The 18,444-nt window shown below is 46.9% G+C and overlaps 2 protein-coding genes and 1 long non-coding RNA gene across 5 annotated transcripts in view; 1 reads left to right on the top strand and 2 right to left on the bottom strand.

The window, feature by feature from the left end:
- Nucleotides 1-18,444, bottom strand: part of LOC127604074 (uncharacterized) — a 140,516-nt gene that overhangs the window by 15,128 nt on the left and 106,944 nt on the right. The gene's annotated exons all lie outside the window — the stretch shown is intronic.
- The window catches only part of aldh18a1 (aldehyde dehydrogenase 18 family, member A1), a 140,164-nt gene that overhangs the window by 15,781 nt on the left and 105,939 nt on the right, over nucleotides 1-18,444 (bottom strand). The gene's annotated exons all lie outside the window — the stretch shown is intronic.
- Nucleotides 2,481-5,601, top strand: LOC127604042 (neurogenic differentiation factor 2-like). Its single transcript, XM_052070858.1, has 2 exons — nucleotides 2,481-2,754; nucleotides 4,309-5,601. Exons 1-2 carry the CDS (start codon nucleotides 2,521-2,523, stop codon nucleotides 5,395-5,397), a joined length of 1,323 nt encoding a protein of 440 aa, XP_051926818.1. The 5' UTR covers nucleotides 2,481-2,520; the 3' UTR covers nucleotides 5,398-5,601.

Raw genomic sequence — 18,444 nt, 5'->3', positions numbered from 1 at the left:
GCGACATTTCAGCGAAGTGGCGCGTAAGATTCCAAGCCCCTGGGTTGTTTCCAATTTTTTTTTAATAGTCATAATAACCCTCACAGCAACAACAAAGGTTTGCTGGCAAACAAAGAATTCACTTGCAAAGCTCAGAAGGATTCATGTAACTTATCTATTAACGTCTTCAACACACTCCAAACAAGTCGCATTTAACAGTTAGCAAAACAGGTGCCGTACAAACCGCTACAGGTGGTACCTGAGTACTTGCCTTACTTTATTCTCGTTTAGAGTCGAGTCTCCTGGGTTTGATTTCCTAGTGTAACCCGTACCCAACCGCAAAGAAGATACAAGACGCAATGCCGTTCACGACAGGAGTACAGTAATGTTAAAAGTTAGATGGCACACCGCGACATTGGTAATTGACTTCCGTCGGAAACGGCCTGCTTCATTTCCGGGTCACGTGACGTTTGCACGCCCAATTGTTGCTTGGCAGACTTAGTATGGCATAAAAGGTGCATACCTGTAGGAGAAAAATATGCCAATAAAGCATCACTATATTCATTTTGAAACATTTGTGTATATGGTGAACCCGACCCCTGATGTGAAACCCAGTATTGACAACATAACTCGGTCTTAAAACCCTAATTTGAAACCCTTCGTCTACCTCAGAACCTTAAATTGAAACTCCCCAGCTTGTAACCGTAATTTTGGCATGAAACCCAATTTTTAAACCCTAACCACTTGAAATCAAAAACCGTATCTTCAAACCATCATTTCAAATATTTTGAAACTGTCAAATGACACACTAACACTCGCTTTGAGACCCCAATTCCAACACATTCATAACCCCTTCAAACTGAATTTTGAAAGCCGAACTCTATTTTGATGTCCTAATTTCAAACTGTAACCCTAGTCTTAAACATTAACATGACACCCAGATCCCATTGACGAACCTTAACCCTGCCTTGAGTTGAAACCCAAATTAATTGAGACCAAAATTAATGTTAAAGCCGAGTGAGTCAAACTAACACTTTATGTCCACTAGATGTCAGCCCCTACCAAAGAGAGCAGGAGAATGAAACGAGTACATTGTGAACAGTTTAATGAGGTGCCTACTTCCGAGTGGCAGAAAGGTCATTGACCACTACCGACTTGAAGTGAAAACGATTACAAAAGCAAAATTGTATTTGGGGTTGCGCCACTAGATACACGGCAATTTTTTTCCCCATGTACTAAAGCATTCCTTCAGAACCTGTTTGAATAATGTCATACACATTTACAGAGAAGGATGGCGATGGCCTGATAATCAAGCATCCATCATTGAGTTTGTGGAAGGTATTTTCTAAAGGGTATGTATAAAACATTTGGTGGGATTATCATGAAATAATGTATCCCTCCATCCAATTTCTGATCCGCTCCATCCTCATAAGGGTCGCGGAGGCTGGTGCAGCCCACCCCAGCTGTCTTCGGGCATCAGGCGGAGATACCCTGAACCGGTCGCCAGACAATCAATGGGCAATAATTTGATGAATAATTTAATTGCTAAAATGTGCTGGTTATCATTATTGGATGTAGCATTTCAAAATACATTTTCCCCGAACATATCCCTATAAATAAGATTCCGGCTTTGTCTAGTTTTGCATTCTTCTCCCTTTCTCGTCTCTTGGCCCCCGTCCGCGATTCCCGGTGCCCGTCCGTGCCAAGCTTGGCAAGCGGGCACGTCTGCGAGGGCACCGCTTTAGCTCGGTTCAATTGACTCGTTTAGGCGATCGCGCTCCGACACCCCGGCTTTGGGGCGGCCGCCATATTGTGTCGTCTGTTCCCGTGTTGTTCCCGCTTCCCCACGTGGGAACTTGGGGATTGTTCCGGAATTATTTCAGCCATGAATCGTTTAACGATCGTAAACCCTCATTAGCAAGGTGTTCATTTGACCAGAATGTTGATTGCCATAATTGTGCTGCATAAGTGTTCGACTTCAACAAACACCCTAACCCTGTCTTAAAAATCAAACCCAGACTTGAAGACCTAGCACTAGCTAGAAACCTTGACCTTAGTTTTATACCCCAATTTCTTTGAACCCCTACTCCTGGATTAGAACCCTAAACACTAGTTTTGAACCCTAACATGACACCCTAACCCTGTCTAAAACCCCTAACTCAAATTTGAATTGATTGACCTGATTAACCCCCCCCCCCCCCTCCCCAGCCCACAAATCAGGTGTGACTCTACTATGGCTTGCTCGGAATGCTTTAAAGTAGATGCATATGATGGGATTACATGTAACATTTTTTGCGATTGACCCCATTTTCCCTCTAAAACAGAACCAGTGTGAAGCCACTCACTTGCAGCTTATTTCATTTTGCCTTTCAGTGCCCGCTGACAGATGGCGAGTTCTTCTCATCCACCCCCACCCACCACCACCTCACCCAGCCGCCCGCCCCAGGGGGAGGTGTTGGGGGGGGGCAGTCTCTGTGAATGCGGCCACATGTCAATCAGCGGCTCTCGTGTGATGGCTCTTGCCAATGACATTCCAGCCATATGGGCCTGGCATCACACGGCCTCGCTACGCAAGTCACCCGTGCGCTTGCTCCCCTTGCGCGCGTCTGGGCTGCAGACAGAGGCAGGGTGGCTGTAGAAGAAGAAGAAGAAGAAGAGGAAGAGGAGGAGGAGGAGGAAGAGGAAGAGGGAGGTAGGCGCACAAGCGAGGACCACACGGCAGTCTCTTCTTTGCCCTGCACGACGTGTCGTCGACATGGTGTAAACAAAACCCAGGTAGGTTCCTCTAAAATAGTTCTTTGTGTCCACTTCCATCCCGTCACTTGTCCACGCGGGCATCTTTTTGTCGTTCATGGATCCTTATTGCTGGCAGCTTTACAGAGACGTGTATGTGTGTGTGTGTGTGTGCATCTGAACACCAAGCGGGTCGAATTCTCTGGGCTACACACGGGATAATGGACAAAATATACGCCAGCGGGTATTGCAGGGTGTTTATTTTAGGTGGAAAAAGGGGAGGAACCCCCCCCCCCCACACACACACAAAACTGATAGCATCTCAAATGCTGAGGAGTGTATTTTCAATTCATTTTCAATGTAAGCAATAAATAGCACGGAGTCCAACATGAGGCATTTGTGATTTATAAAAATAACAACAACCTAAATCAGCATTATTCAAAGCAAAATTAACATTTTTGAATCGAATCAGGGTTCTTTGAAAACTTTTTTTTTTCAGCTCAATTTTTACATTTGGGTCCTCGCTCGGCACGCTAAAATAAATCATATCTTACCCTGGCATCATCTACTGGAAACCATGCTCTAAATTGTGTGGCTCACAGCTTTTAAACAAAAAAATAGTGCATGGATTTTTTTTTAAAGAATAAAAATGTCAAGTATTTTATGTATAGGGGTGATGAACTTGGGGCCTGCAGGTTCTGCTCATTAGTCAGAGCTTTAGGTACACCTGCACGCCATGCCACGCCCTTCCCAAATATGATTGTTTTGATCGACACTGTCAAAGAGGTGCCGATTTGACTATTTGACATGCTGAAACGACAGGCAGAATATTAGGAACACATTGCGTGTGCGCGTCTGTGTCATGTGCATTCCACTCATACCTAATTCTATGACTCGATGATGCATTTTCATTTCTTTTTGTGGACCATCATATGTTGGAGGTGTACCTTATCATATGGCCCAACACATACGGTCCCCACCCCTTTTGTTGTGTTCCAGCACATGTTGCAGGTGTACCTAATGATGTGACACATCAATTTCCGGCCATTTCTTCTCATCGTGCGGAAAGTGTCCCTAATAATGTGGGCGGACGATGGCATTTTGTTGCATCCCATGTTATACATGTCCCTAATTATGTGACCGGAGACATCCGTTTCCGGCCATTTTGGGTCTCATGCCATGCTGCCGGTGACGCAGACTTTTCTTTTCTGTGCAACCTTCACCCATGCATCACATTTCTCTCATCCCATGTTGCAGGTGTTCCTAATAATGTGACCTAACATCGATTTCCAGCCATTTTGCATTTCATGCCATGTTGTCCTCTGTCCCTAATAATATGGCACGGCACCTGCATTCCTTTTTGTCCCCTCATCCCATGTTGCAGGTGTCCCTGAAGAGACATGCATTTCCAACCAAACATTTTTTGTCACATGCTATGCAGATATCCCAAATAATGTCCTCTTCAACTTTATATTATCATCACGTGGTTCATGTGACATGGCTCATCCATTTCCAGCCTTTTTTTTCCCCCCATGAAGATGACATCATAGACTGGATATAAACACCGCGCGCGGGACCCCGCCTCCTCTGTTGCAGGTGACAATGTTGAGCCGTCTCTTCAGTGAGGTACTACCAGACGTCCAGCGGCTGGCGGCAGACTGGGCCGACACCCCCGCCGAGGTGGCCAAGGTGAAGAGCGAGCATGAGAAGCGCCTCGGCGGCGAGGACGATCTGGACGAGGCGCGCGGGGGCGACAGCAGCAGCCGAGCCGAGTCCGAAATGGCAGATGAGGAGGAGGACGAGGAGGAGGAGGAGGAGGAGGAAGGCGCTGTTGATGAAGGGCCCGAGGAGAAGGGCAACAAAAAACGCGGTCCGAAGAAGCGCAAGACGAGCGCGGCCCGCCAGGAGCGCTCCAAAGTGCGACGGGTGAAGGCCAACGCCCGCGAGCGCACGCGCATGCACGACTTGAACTCGGCGCTGGACAACCTGCGCAAGGTGGTGCCCTGCTACTCCAAGACGCAGAAGTTGTCCAAAATCGAGACGCTGCGCCTGGCCAAGAACTACATCCTGGCGCTGGGCGAGATCCTGCGCAACGGCAAGCGGCCGGACGTGGTGAGCTACGTGCAGATGCTGTGCAAGGGCCTCTCGCAGCCCACCACCAACCTGGTGGCCGGCTGCCTGCAGCTGAACGCGCGCAACTTCCTCACCGAGCCGGACGCGGGGCGCTTCCACATGCCCGGCTCACCCTTCTCCTTGCACCCGTACTCGTCGTCGTCGTCGTCGTCGTACCGGTGCCGCCTCGCCAGCCCCAATTACCAAGGTCCGGGCGGCGGACCCCTCAACCTACGCGGGCACTCGTACGCCTCCGGCTTCGAGGCCGCGTACGCTCCAGGCGGGGCCTCCCCGGACTACCTGAGCCCGGATTACGAGGGCCAGCGCAGCCCGCCGGGGTGCTTGGGCGTCGGCGTGGGCGCGTCAGGCAAGCAACAGGAGATCGACGCCGAGCGGAACTATCACTACTCCTCTATGCATTACTCCCGAGCCGGACGCGGTTTGACGTTTGGTCCCTCTGGAGCGCGCGGCGGCGGGGGCGCGCACTCCGAGAACATCCCCCCCTTCCACGAGGGCCACCACGAGGGCGCCGTGGGCCCCTACGAGGACATCAGCGCCTTTTTCCACAACTGACTCGATTGAGTCACAATCCTTATCTTCTCCTGTAATCCGATTACATGATGTTGTTCATTGTGCGGTACCGTGTACGTGCGTATGTATGCGTGTGTGTATGCGCGCGCGTGTGTGTTTGTGTGTGTGTGCGCGCGCGTGTGTGCTAAATGACCGGACACGTGTAATATAAACGAAATACACAAATAAAACAAGATTTATAATTGTTTCATGCGTCATTCTAATCTATACGGATGTGTACCCACCCTCAAATTCTGCCTCATTTCAAACAGTTGAATCATTTACAACGAGAAAATAGATTATACTAAATTATTCAAAGATTTGATTTTCTATTTCTTGCAGGTTACCCCACCATAAAGGCGTGGTGTGTAAAAGCCACTGGGACGTTACAAAATGGGTTCTCTATGGATTACTCCCCCACCCCCGAAAAAAACAAAACAAAAATAAAAAGCAGACCATTAAAATGAGTTGTCAAGATCCCGCCCGATTTTAAAGATCAGGGCAAATTATTCACCTCAAATTAATTTATACGAAGTCTATTTTGCACAGGTTAAAAAAAGAAAAAGAAAAGCATCTCCAGGGGAACACAAAACTGTTTAATTGGGTTTCTTTTTTTTATATATATAAATGGACATTTCAGTGAAAATTTGAACATGATATAAATTAATTTCAGCACCTGCTCCTTGCATACTCTCTATTCTTGCATTTTCAAACACTGCACGGAGGCTGCTTTTCCAGTCCCAATGTTGACAGGCCTACCACTCGTGATTTCTCCAATCCTTTCTAATAATAATAATAATAATAATATTCTAATAATAATGATGATAACGCTCAGAGCGTGCGGGCGCCATGTTGGACCACCGCCCGTGGTCCCATATGTTGCCTTGCTGGTCAAGTGTGCGAGGCTCTGCAGGCGCACTCTCTTTCTTTCAATAAAAAAAAGCACACAAATTAACATAGCGAACATTGACACATAAATATGAATTTAAAATGGTGCATGCATGAACTGATACAAAGTGAAGAACCTTTATAATAAATATAGAGCCTTTTTCTCCCGGAGCAGATGTTCCACCTTTTGAACCATAAACAAAAAGGGAAAAAAACGAGCTGAATTTTAATAAAAGTCATATTTCAAAGCGCCGAACCTGCCAAAATAATCAAGAAACCAGTGAATTTAAAAATGCGCACGTAGCGGCTTTTAAAATGGCCAGCCCATCTTAAAATGGGAAAATAATCGTGACAATGACTTTAAGGTTTTTGTGTGATGTTTTGCCGTTTTAGGCCGAAATAAAAATTGGAGCCACTCATGCGTGCTATGTGCGAGGGAAATAAAAGCACCTACCACGCAGAAGAAACGACGTCTAAGTGTAACTATCTTCACGTTTAAAAAATGACTTTTTGATTGAATAATCTGTTAATAATTAGTTTATAAGATGGGAACATTTACATTGCGAAGCGATTTGAGTGCGTCTAAATGCCCTTTTCTGCAACGCATCCTCCATGAGAATTTTGCGCGCCGATACAGGTGGCAGCGATTCGCACCAAATCACCACCAGAACGCAGCGAGCACGTCCACCGAGCAGGCGTGCACGCTGCCCCCCCCCTGCGCAGCTGCCGCGCCACGCCATGCCGAGCCACGCACGCCGCAACCCGGCCACGGGCCCTTGTGGGAGGGCCCCTGTGTTTCTTTGCTAATTCCATCAACATCTGCTCATTACTCCTGCACAGCCTGCTGGAAAAAAAACAAACAAACAAACAACAAAACTGCATTTCGATTTTTTGTTTATTTCATGCATGCAGGAGAATGTAGTTGGACTCGTTCACAATATGCAATGATTCCTTTTTTTAATTTTTACACTTATTTGGATGGATGTGTCATATAAATGGAAATAGTGCCTTTTTGTCTTTTGACAACTGAGGCCTCTCCTTTTTTTACCCCCCCCCACACACACACTCAAATTGTGATATGGATTTAATCACCATTAAATCAATTAGTTCAAGCCTATTTGTTAAAATGGATGTCTGTAAAATGCCTTAATAAATACCGTGCAAAATGTAATCAAATAAGCCAGCGAACTGTTCATTTTGTGTCATAGTACAGAGGCTTTAATTTCCATCTGGACCAATACACTCATCATATTATCACTGTGATTGCATTGCAGTAATTTTGCTGGTATTAGTCGAAATTATGTCCAAATTAGGGGGCGGGGGTTGCTATAGTGCAATCTTCATATTTAAGGTTAACTCTGTGTATCCATGCAAAAGAAAAAACAAATCAAACCACAATCATTCCTACTTCTGAATGAGTTGTCACCTGACGCCTTTCATACCCATCGGTATGAACCAACCTTCCAAACAATTGAAGCAAGTGTCCTTATGATGTGATCAATAAATGGGTGACGGAATGATTGTTTATAGCTTTAGCTGCTGTGACTCCAATTTATTCATGCGTTCAATCCAAAAGGTTCGAAATGCTTCATTACTTGCAAATCTTAAGGAAACATGTTCTGTTTTTCTAAAATCCTTTATTGTCCTTATCGCGCTCGTGTTGTCGGTGCTCTGTTGCTAACCAAAACAGGAGCAGATAAGCCCCTCAAATGAATTAAATTGATCTAAACGTGTTAAAGGTAAAAAAGTGCATTCTAGCAGTTTCAACGTGTGTCCACTTGACAAACTGCATGCGTCCCATGTTCATTTTTGCTTTCTTCATAATAGTTGGGGGGTTTAAATTTAAATGACATTTAATCTGCATCAGTTTCAATGTGTCATATGTCAAAACAAACAAACAAAAAAGTAGAAAGTCAAGTAGAAATTAATGCCTCCCCTCTGATATGAGCCGCCCTTGCCCTGTTTGATCATTTGCAGAAATACAGGATGCAGTGCAAAAACATATTCATAAACGAGTGTTTTGTTTACCTTCTTATCGCGGCTCCTGTCATGGAGCTCATTAGAGCTTGGGCGGGTGTCCCTAATGAAGTGGCCTGCGAGTGTCTATTATGCAGTGGTGTTTTGCCGCACAGATGGCAGGAGTGTTTTTTTTTTTTTTTTAAATTTACTTATTTATTTATCTTTCAGGGAGTGTGAGGCAATGAGCACTGGGGAGGGTGATGGAGAGGCAAGTGAGGAGGATGCTGGGCGAAGCCGCTGCCGCCGCCGCCGCCGCCGCCATGGCACGGTCACGCGGGCAGCAGTAATTGGCGGCCATATTGAGGGGTTTTGCAGTGCTGCCGGGCGGGCAAACTCCCAGCTGGACCTGTCAGATGGTATTCAGTCCAGCTCATTGCCTCCATTTTTTTTGTTGTTCTTCTTCTTCTTGTTTTTTTCCAGCATCGTCCCACTGCACTTGACTTCTTTTTCTTGTTTTTTTTTTCTTTCTTCCAAATTACACGTACACTTTCCATATCAATCTTTCTCTCCTCGCAGTCCCTGCCACTCACACCTTTTTCTCCCAGTACATCACACCCTTGCCTCAGGCTCGGCTGGCTCTCTGCTATTGGCTGCTGCTCACATTCATCAAACCACACACACACACGCACACACACACACACTAACTCTCTTTCTAAAAACTCCCTTTTCAAATGCGCAAGCCATGGACAAAAAGTCTTGAGACACTTCATTCAATGTGTCTAAAACTAAAAATGTTTCCGTTCGTATCATGAGCCTTTCTCGGGCTCCTGCAAAATATCGACATGAGAGCCATTAAATATATTCCGACGGGGGACGACGGGGCTCTCCATGGCGCGCTGAGAGGCACGAGCTACCAGCTAGTCCATAAACTAAAGGGTAACTACGAATGAGACAGTTATAAAACCGCATACCGCGGTTTTAAAAATAAGTTTCATGGTCCTGCAGTGTAATACAGCAAAAATATAGAGAGCGTACTCATGAAGTGTGTCTGTTCGCAAAGGTCATTTGCTCAATACGAACTCACATTTGCGTGAGTTGCCTTGTCGTGAACTTTTGCACGCAGGAGTTAGCCTGTCGAAATCAATCCGACAGACTCGACGCCGAGGCGGACTGCGTGGCTAACTAGCATGGCTAACTAGCATGGCTAACATGAGCCAAAAGAGGTGCAAAACTGACATGGAGAAAACGGTTTCATGCTGCATTTCCGCAATTCAGTAACATCCTTTGCACAATTTCAGCAATTATCTTCAAGCGTGTCTTTCGAAACATATCTCTGAATTCACGTCAATAAACCGTCTTTGCCATTCACGAGGAACCTGGTTACAATGAAAACGCGATCAATGTAAAACTCTAAATTCCACGCTTTCATTCGAACCGGATTCAGTCTAAATGGGAAAAGTGATGAGCAAGTTAGACCCGAGCTACTACCTGATACAAAATGTATTTTTAGCCAAAACGACAACAAGATATTTATTTTTTTAAAAAACAACATCTCCGAAAGGCAGTGATGTTTTTTCTCGCCCCTTATGTTCATGCCTTCACTGCTTCGAGATGTGAGCAGTGCGGGCTTGTCAAAGACTAATGAACATCTGTCACCGAATTCAAACACACAGATGCTCTCAACACACAACACACACACACGCGCGCACACACACACACGCACACGCAAACACACTTTAATCGCTGTCCTCGACGCCTCAGTCGCCACCCGCTGCCGGTTTCGACTTTGACCTGAAAGTGAGATTGACCTTGCACGGATTTCACCTAATTGGCCGCCGTCTGTTGTCACGAGTTCTCATCTCGGAAATGACAAAACATAATCACGCTCAGTCAATTCGCCGTCAACACTGCAATGTCATAAAATGGAACAGTTTGAGTTCAAACCGTTGGAGTTGCACTTCTCACCGTTGTCCAAATTGATGATGTTGGATTTTCCGAAATAGAAGGCACACATTTTTTTTGCGTTGTTATTTGGGTTGAGGCATTTATTTGTTCACGTGAGGCGCGGCGTCAATAGGAACGGACATCAATATTTACGGCAGTGTTATGATGACTCCGTCAAGTGTGTCTCAGTTGCAAGTCAACGGAACGGAGTGCACGCCTCTCTGGATTAAAAGATTATCAGAAGAGGAGCAAAGAGGAGAGGAGGTCTCCGTGTGGGTGCTGTGGGGGGGGGGGCACTCTAGCACTGAATTGGGCGTTATGGGGTGGGATGTGAGGGTCGCGTAGAGACATGCTGGTATTGAACATATGCTCATGCATATGCGCTCATAAATGAATGTATGCGGCTGTATAGCGACGACACTCGTCCAATTATGAATTTAGCGACGGAGTCACTTTTACCGGGACGTGAGCATTCGCAAAGTGTTTTTCCAGCGCTCACAAGATTTATACACACGGGAGGGGAGACGTCTTAGGGGCAGGATTGATGGAGTCAGCTGTGAAGGACAGGGGGGACAGCGGCCGTTAGTCTTCTGTTCGTGTTTAGATTTAGTTGTGCAATGAGAATGATGCGCTGTAATTGTGAATTTATCATTCTGGTTGTTGCTTGTGGAGAACTTCCATCATCGGCGTCACAGCGACATCTCTCCACTCGTGGGGCTAAATGAAACAACTTCCTTTTGTCAAGCGACCCCCCCCGTAATACTTGAGAATTGTGGAAGCAATCATAAAGCCCATTTAATTAATTATGTATCTAAATCGCTTTATTTTGTACTTTCCAAAAAGGACAAATTATGAATGTGCCGTCCTTTCCTGAAATGAAGACGAGCTATCTGGGTTGCATTGACAACAAAGAAAAACGATTGTGGTTGCGCTTTCCTAAAATGAAGACGATCAGAGTGATACTTTCTGAAAAAAACAATGATTGCATTTTTCAAACAAAAAGGAAAGTAACAAACACGAGGTGACGGAAACCACAAGCTCCTTGGCGGAGGTAATAAGCGTCTGTCAGAGCCGGAGGATCGGTGCAAATGTGTGTGCGTGTGTATGGGGGGGGTCCGTCAGCATCCGACAGGATGAATAAATCAACTCTTTCCCCCTGAATTAATCTCTTTCAAATTGAGATTCTATTACCAATGAGCTTGGACATCACCATGGTAACTGCAATTCTGCTGGGCGATCCCAAGCGGCTTTGCCAGGGTGGCACGCGCCCGCCAACGCCCGACCAGGTTCCGTTCACTCGTACGCATTCAAACTCGGAGCGAAAGATCGCGTCCGAATGCTCGCAAATAACACGACATTACTTTGCATCCGTGCAGAAAGAGCGCGTGGCGATGAATAGTGGACGCCGTGTGTGCCTCCAGTTGCCAGACGCGGCCGAGTTGCCAGAGTGGGAATGCCAGAGGGAATCAAGCGCCACATGGCACGTTGATGGTGAGGCCAGCTGGGGGGGGGGGTTCATGTGTGTGTGTGTGTGCTGAACTTAGTGGGGTTTTTGTTTTGCATGTTAAATTCCACAACATCTGTTCAGTAGGCAGCACCATATAACGTCGACCAACCAGGCTGGTGTGTGTCAAAGCAGCGGTGGGGGTGATCAGGGGCGGGGGGGCATTTCACTTCATATAGAAAGAGCCACACTCAAGTTAGACACATAGAAAATAGATACGATTCCACATAAGTTGTTATTATATCGATCGGGAAAATTTCTAACTCTTCCTTTGAGGTTTTATTTGGCGTTAGAATTAAATGGTGGGCCCAATCAAGTGCTATTTGTCAGAATGTGCAATATCAGTACCGGTACAGTAGTTTATTTTTTAATTTTTTTGTGCTACATTCATAGTTTTTCTTTTTCATGAAGTGCAAATGCATACGTTGTTCTTTTTAGGACAGTGCTACATTCATAGTTTTTCTTTTTCATGAAGTGCAAATGCATACGTTGTTCTTTTTAGGACAGTGCAATGTCAGTATTTTGCCTTTTTTTTTTTTAAAGAAAACGCAGCGCAAACAGCTTGTCTTCTTTTTAAAGTTCTCGGCTGAGCACACAAAATAGTAAATTCGTTGCGACGGAATAAAAAACAAAAGCAGAGTGATTACATTTCCTTCACACATGTTCATTTTGCCGCAGGCTGATTAATGTGACGTGACCATCCCAATTTGTTGTTCATCACAACAACTGGGTTAAAAGTAATTTCTAGCATGATCGCGTGGAGCCTTTTCCACTAGCTGTGTGCAGGTGTGTGTGTGTGTGTCTGTGTGTTCATATGTGCATAACTCCATGTGTGACACACACACACACAAAAACTACTCCTTCTCCTCATCCTTATCATCCCCATTGGCACGATGGGGGAAAAAAAATCCCCTCCACCCTCCTCCCTCTTTCATTTATCTGCCCCCACTTGCCCCCCTAACGCCCCTAAGCCCCCCATCCCCACCCGTGGCAGCCGATGTCTTTCGCAGCGTGGCACGCCATCTGTTGTGTTGCCCCCCCCCCTCGTCCGCCGCCCCCGCTCACAAACACACTCTCCAAGATCAACTCTGTCTTTATACTCGATACAGAGAAAACGTATATTTTGACATTTAGTTGTGTCATGTCTATCCTTGCATTTCAGCAGGGGTGTGTAGACTTTTGTTCACTTGAAAAGGACAGTCAAACATCAAAGTCGTTTACACGTTGTGCATGCATTTAACAGAGCCGTGTTAACTTTTCCTTGCCGAAAGCTGCTTTGCTTAATCCTAGCGCAAAAAGCAAAACGCCGTAAATGGGCTAACAAATAGCATCGCTGTGACAGTGTTATTGAACCTTAAAACAATGTACATAAACTGTGGTGCAACACATGTAGACAGACAATGTAACACCACTCACAAACATGTGTTCTTTATCATCGGTGAAGAACCACTAAAATTGCTGTTGCCTATTGACAAATTTCGATTTCAAGGCACCAGTGTGTGTTAGAAAATCAGGAGATAATATCTAATAATATAAGAATAAATCTCATGACACTCAAACATTTACCTGGCGATAGCGAGATCCGAAAAACTGATCATTTCACCGCAGTCACTTAATTTTTTCCCCCAGATAATTAACGGGGAGAATGCGCGTCCAGTGTCCAAACAGAGGCCGGCACCTGCGCCCGAGGGCATCATTCCGGTTCATTCCGCTGATTTAACCCACGAATGAAAATGGATGCGCTTGCATTCGCTTTGGCTAAAAAGTGGAGTGACACGTGATGAACTTTTGCGAGCAGATTTCGACAAATCCTCCCCGAAGCTGCTCCTCTCATCTCCTCAGGTGTAAATGGAGGCGCGCGACCACGCCGACAGCTCATCTGTCAGCCACGGGGGCCATGAGTGGCACTCTTGGAACGCTACCAAAGCAATTTCTCTAGTGAGGCACCAGCATGCTGTTTGATGGCCCGTATTAGAGGAAAGGGTCTTCGCTTGGTGCTCCTGAAGAAAATTCAAGCAGCCAAGCAAAGGGCGCCAGCACTCGCTTTTCACAGCGAGTCGCCCAAGCCAGCATTTGATGCCATGCTCCTCCCATAATAGGCAAAGGGGGGAAAAAAAAATCTTTGCAATTTAGCGTCGCCCGTCTGTCGAGGTTACCTTGCTTCCGACACCAAATTCCCCAGGAAAAGCCCTGGAATACGCCCAGAATGGAGGCTTCAAAACAAAATGGACTATTTCTTGTTAGGTGTGTCTATGGGGGCTTCAAATTAGGGTGTCGAGTTAGGCTTTCGCATCTGTTTCAAGGTGATGGCTTTCCAGACAGTCTTCGGCTGCAAAAACTGAGTTTCGGCCTCAATCCTGCATGGGTCAGGGTTTTCAAATTCATTTGAACTCATACATAGGGTTAGGGTTTGAAATTACGGTTTCAAGACAGGGATCCATTTTTCTTCTTTTTGCTATTATAATGTACCGTATTTCTTTTTTCATTCATTCATTCATTCATCTGCCTAACCGCTTGATCCTCACTAGGGTCGCGGGGGGTACTGGAGCCTATCCCAGCTGTCTCAGGGCAGTAGGCGGGGGACACCCTGAATCGGTCGCCAGCCAATCGCAGGGCACACAGAGACGAACAACCATTCGCACTCACACTCACACCTAGGGACAATTTAGAGTGTTCAATCAGCCTGCCATGCATGTTTTTGGAACATGCCGGAGCAGCCGGAGAAAACCCACGCAGGCCCGGGGAGAACATGCAAACTCCACACAGGGAGGCCGGAGCTGGAATCGAACCCGGTACCTCTGCACTGTGAAGCCCACGTGCTAACCACTGGACTACCGGGCCGCCCGTATTTCTTTTTTATTATTTGAATCTATTCTTGTCATGAAACCAGAACTCTGTCTTGAAACCCTAAACCTGGTCTGGAAAGACTCATTTGAAAATCATTTTCGGGTTTGGCTTGTAAAACGTTGTGTGTGCCCACCTCGTGTCAGGTGGTCACACCAGTGGCAGGGCTGAAGTCGGAAGTCCATTTTCACCAGGATTTCTCATTTGTAACTCAAGATCTCATTTCGGAGAGTTTTTTATTGGGAACTCAATTTTACATGACAACAAATTGCATGTTGTTTCATATACAAATGAAGGCCTCCACCCTAATAGATGAGAAATGAGAAGTGTGAAAGAGGGAGCGAGAGAGGGAGCCACACAGCAGCTGTCCACCTAATTCCTCCTTAACCAGGGCGCTTGTGCTCTGATTAAGAAAACGATCTGGCCTTTAATTTCCTCGTGACACCGCTTAATGCCTTCCGCGCGTCTCAATCGCCTCGAGGAGCCCGGCTCCTCTCGCGCTCTTCTGCCATGAGAGGGAAGCAAAATGGACACCGGATACTGGGAAGAGTGGATTTGACCTTCAGATTAAGGTTGCAAGCCAGAGTCGTTGTTCCATTCCATAGGGTTTGAATTTAGGGTATCAAGCCTGGGTTAGGGCTCCAAACAAGATTACGGGTGTCAAATTGAGGTTTCAAGAATGTCTCTGGGGTAGGGTTTCAAGGCAGGGTAAGGTTTCAAATCAGTTGAAAAGGTTCAAGGCAAAGTTCAAGTTTCAAATGAGAGCTTCAAACGAGGTCTACGGTGTCCAAGTAGGATTTAGGGTGAGTGCAAAACTGCGTTAGGGTTTCAAATTAGAGTTAGAGTGCCCAAGTAGGGTTTCAAACTCGAATTAGGACTTGAAATGCTTTTGATTTTCTCCACCCTCGGTGGGTGATTGCATTTGAAATTCGTCCTTTGTTTCCCTTCTCAAGTAACACTCACGGCGCGGGTTCGTGTTCGCACAGACGCCGCAATTGAAGCCTCAGTAAACAGCACAGCGGGCGTGCGTGCGCACGCGTGAGCGCGAGTGCGGGCGCGTGCGCCACCCGGGCCGCCATGTGGCACGTGTGTGCGCCGAGCGAGGTGGCGTTGCTAGGAGCGCCAGGTTGCGTGCAGAGCAGACAGCGGCACGCATGCACGACTGACACGGCAGCATGGCACTGGAGAAGAAAGGAGTGGAGCAATGCCAACAAGACCCCCCACAAGAGCCCCCCCCCCTTCACACACACACACACACACACACACAAATTCGGCCCCTTGAGAGTTGAGGCAGAGGAAGATGGAGATGATCATGTGCCCGACGTTGGCCAAATGATATGCCCGTAAAGGCAAAGGGAGATTGCGGAGGAAGGTACGAATTCCAAATTTCCAGACTGAGTTCGGGTTTCAAATAAGGTTTTCGGTCTAATTTCAATTCATGGCTGTAAGGTTTGAAATTAGTAGTCAGGTGTACGTGGAGACTTTTCTGTCATTCCAATTGACATCGTTCCAATTGAAGATCTCCGGTCAACTGTTTACATGTGATGGGATCTGTTCCGATCTGCCGTTTACATGCGCCACGATACATGAAACCGGAACGGATGCGTGACACGCGGAAATCTTTGTAAGCATCGCGTGATTTATCAAGCTGGAGTTCATTTGTCTATTTAGCACGGCAGTTGTGATTGTGTCAAGACTTTTATTAGTGGAATAGTTTGATACTAAACAAATTGCGGGTAGTTGAAAACAAGTTATCCCATCGCAGAAGAGCTCTGGTATGACGCCTGGATTCGGGTTTCAAACCAGGATTGGTGTTCGGATTTAGGGAGGAGTTGGCGTTTTCTCTCCCAGCCGCTCATCCGCGGTGCGCCTTTAAAAAAAGGGGGCGTCGTGCGAACGGGCCCGTCTATGCAAATGAGGCGGTTATTACCCCGCTGCTCATCAAGCAGCACAGAGGAGACATTAATAGGCTGATGAATATGCATGCGGATTTGTTAATTAAGTTAATTATTCTGCTGAAAATGCATTCGTCTTCCAAGGACATCTTCCCCAGGATTTCAACCTGCTCCGCTCATTAGTCATGCGATGTTTCACGCGGGTGAGAGGAGAAAAAAAGAGAGATGGGGAGTGGGGGGGTGATGTTGTTGTGGTTGTTGTTGTTTTTTTGGGGGGGGTGCATAATGTGTCTAAATGTCACGTGCTCACAACAGGATGCTGTCAAACTCCATTTATAGGCGTCAACTTCGTCCTCCCCTCGCCTCCCTCTTTTTTTCGAAATACTGTTTGCCGCACTACCAAAAAAAAAAAAAACGAGGATATTTTCATCCTCTCTCTTTCCTGCGCATGTGCTTCCTTTCTCGCTCGCCGCCTTCTCCCTAATTGCATATTAAAACCCTTTTAAATGAACTTTTGCTGCCAACTTTCCAACACATTAATTAATTGTTTTAACCAATTAAGTGGCGCCGTGCAAATGAGCCTCATCGCAAATGGTCCTACAGGGCCCCCCCATCTCCTCCTCCTCCTTCTCGTCTCCTTTCCTCCCCGTCTTCCCGCTTCCTCTTCCCATCTGCCCTTACACTTCAAGGCACACGGCGCCACGGAAGCAGAAAGCGTACCCCTCCCTTCCGAACCCTCTTACCCCCCTCATAATACCGCACTGCTTTCTGGACCGTGTCCAGGCCTCAGGCTCCTCGCTGATATCCAACTTTTATGGAGAGAGAAAGAAGCACATTCAAAAAGCTTTAAAAAAAACCACAATGACTGATGCCTGCTCTTAATATCTGCTGATGTCGTCATTCTGCTTCATATGTCAGGCACAAAGCTTTCAAGAGAAGGTTAGCGGTTCAAATCAGGGGGCTAAGTTTAGGGTTTCAAGCTAGAGTTAGGGCATTAAGTTGGCCTTTCAAATAAAAGTTTCAAGCAGGGGTTACCAGCTCCAGTCCTTGAGGGCCCCCGTGACCTAATGGGGGCATCAAGGACCGGAGTTGGTGACGCCTGCACAAAAGACTGTCTCAAGTTTGGATTTTAAGACATAGGATTCAAGCAGGTTTCAAAACAGGGCATCAAGACTTGGCCACTGTACCAAATAAACGCCTGAGCTTCAAATCTCAAACTGTGGGAATGGCATCCAAAAATGAACTTGGATGCGGACCAGCGTCGGCAGTTGAACTCGACTAAGTCCCGGTGGCGCTGTTGCACCCGGCGGATTAGTCCAGGCTGGTGCCAGTCTCCATCCGTGTGCCACCCCTCATCCCTTGGCACTGAGAGGAGGGCGTTGGGGCCCGGGCACGTGCCCGCCCCTCCCCACCCCCCCTTGGTTGGCACACTAAGGGGAACTAGAGTCTGATTGATGGGCACGCCTTCAGCCCTCCGTAGGCCTCCCAGTCCCCTTGTGTTGGCACCAGTACTCGTCGCTGCGTCTTTCCTGTGCCAATTGCAGCTCTGTTGGGGCACATCAATTACAAAAGAGAGCCTCCTTTTCCCCCTGGTGGCTGTTGACTGCAAGCACGGGGGTCCTCTCGGCTGAGGTGTGTGAAGATGGCTTCACGAAATGCCCATGGGCTCACAGGTTCCGTTAGGGTTGCAAATTAGGATTTCAAAACTGGGTTGGGGTTTCTGGACTGGGTTTCAAGCAAATCTTGCATATTGGTTTCTGGTCTTGGCAACCTTGAACTAAGACAGGTATGACCTGATGCCACCTGCCTATTTCTCGAGTCAAATCATGGTTTCAAATTGGGTTTTGCAGCAGGGGTTTAGGTTTCAAGGGAGGGTTGGTTTCAAATAAGCTTGTGCTTACTGACGGCACGGTGCGTCGTCTGACGGGCAGGTCCTAATGGGTGGTGGCAAAAGCGTCCCCGGAGAGTCGTGAGCACGTCGCCTGGCACAGGCTCAGCTGCTCAACTGGGCTCAGG

The sequence above is a fragment of the Hippocampus zosterae genome, chromosome 7 (genome assembly GCF_025434085.1).
Source record: "Hippocampus zosterae strain Florida chromosome 7, ASM2543408v3, whole genome shotgun sequence".
In the NCBI taxonomy this organism is placed as follows: Eukaryota; Metazoa; Chordata; class Actinopteri; order Syngnathiformes; family Syngnathidae; genus Hippocampus; species Hippocampus zosterae.
This window is presented reverse-complemented; position numbering and strand designations above follow the sequence as displayed.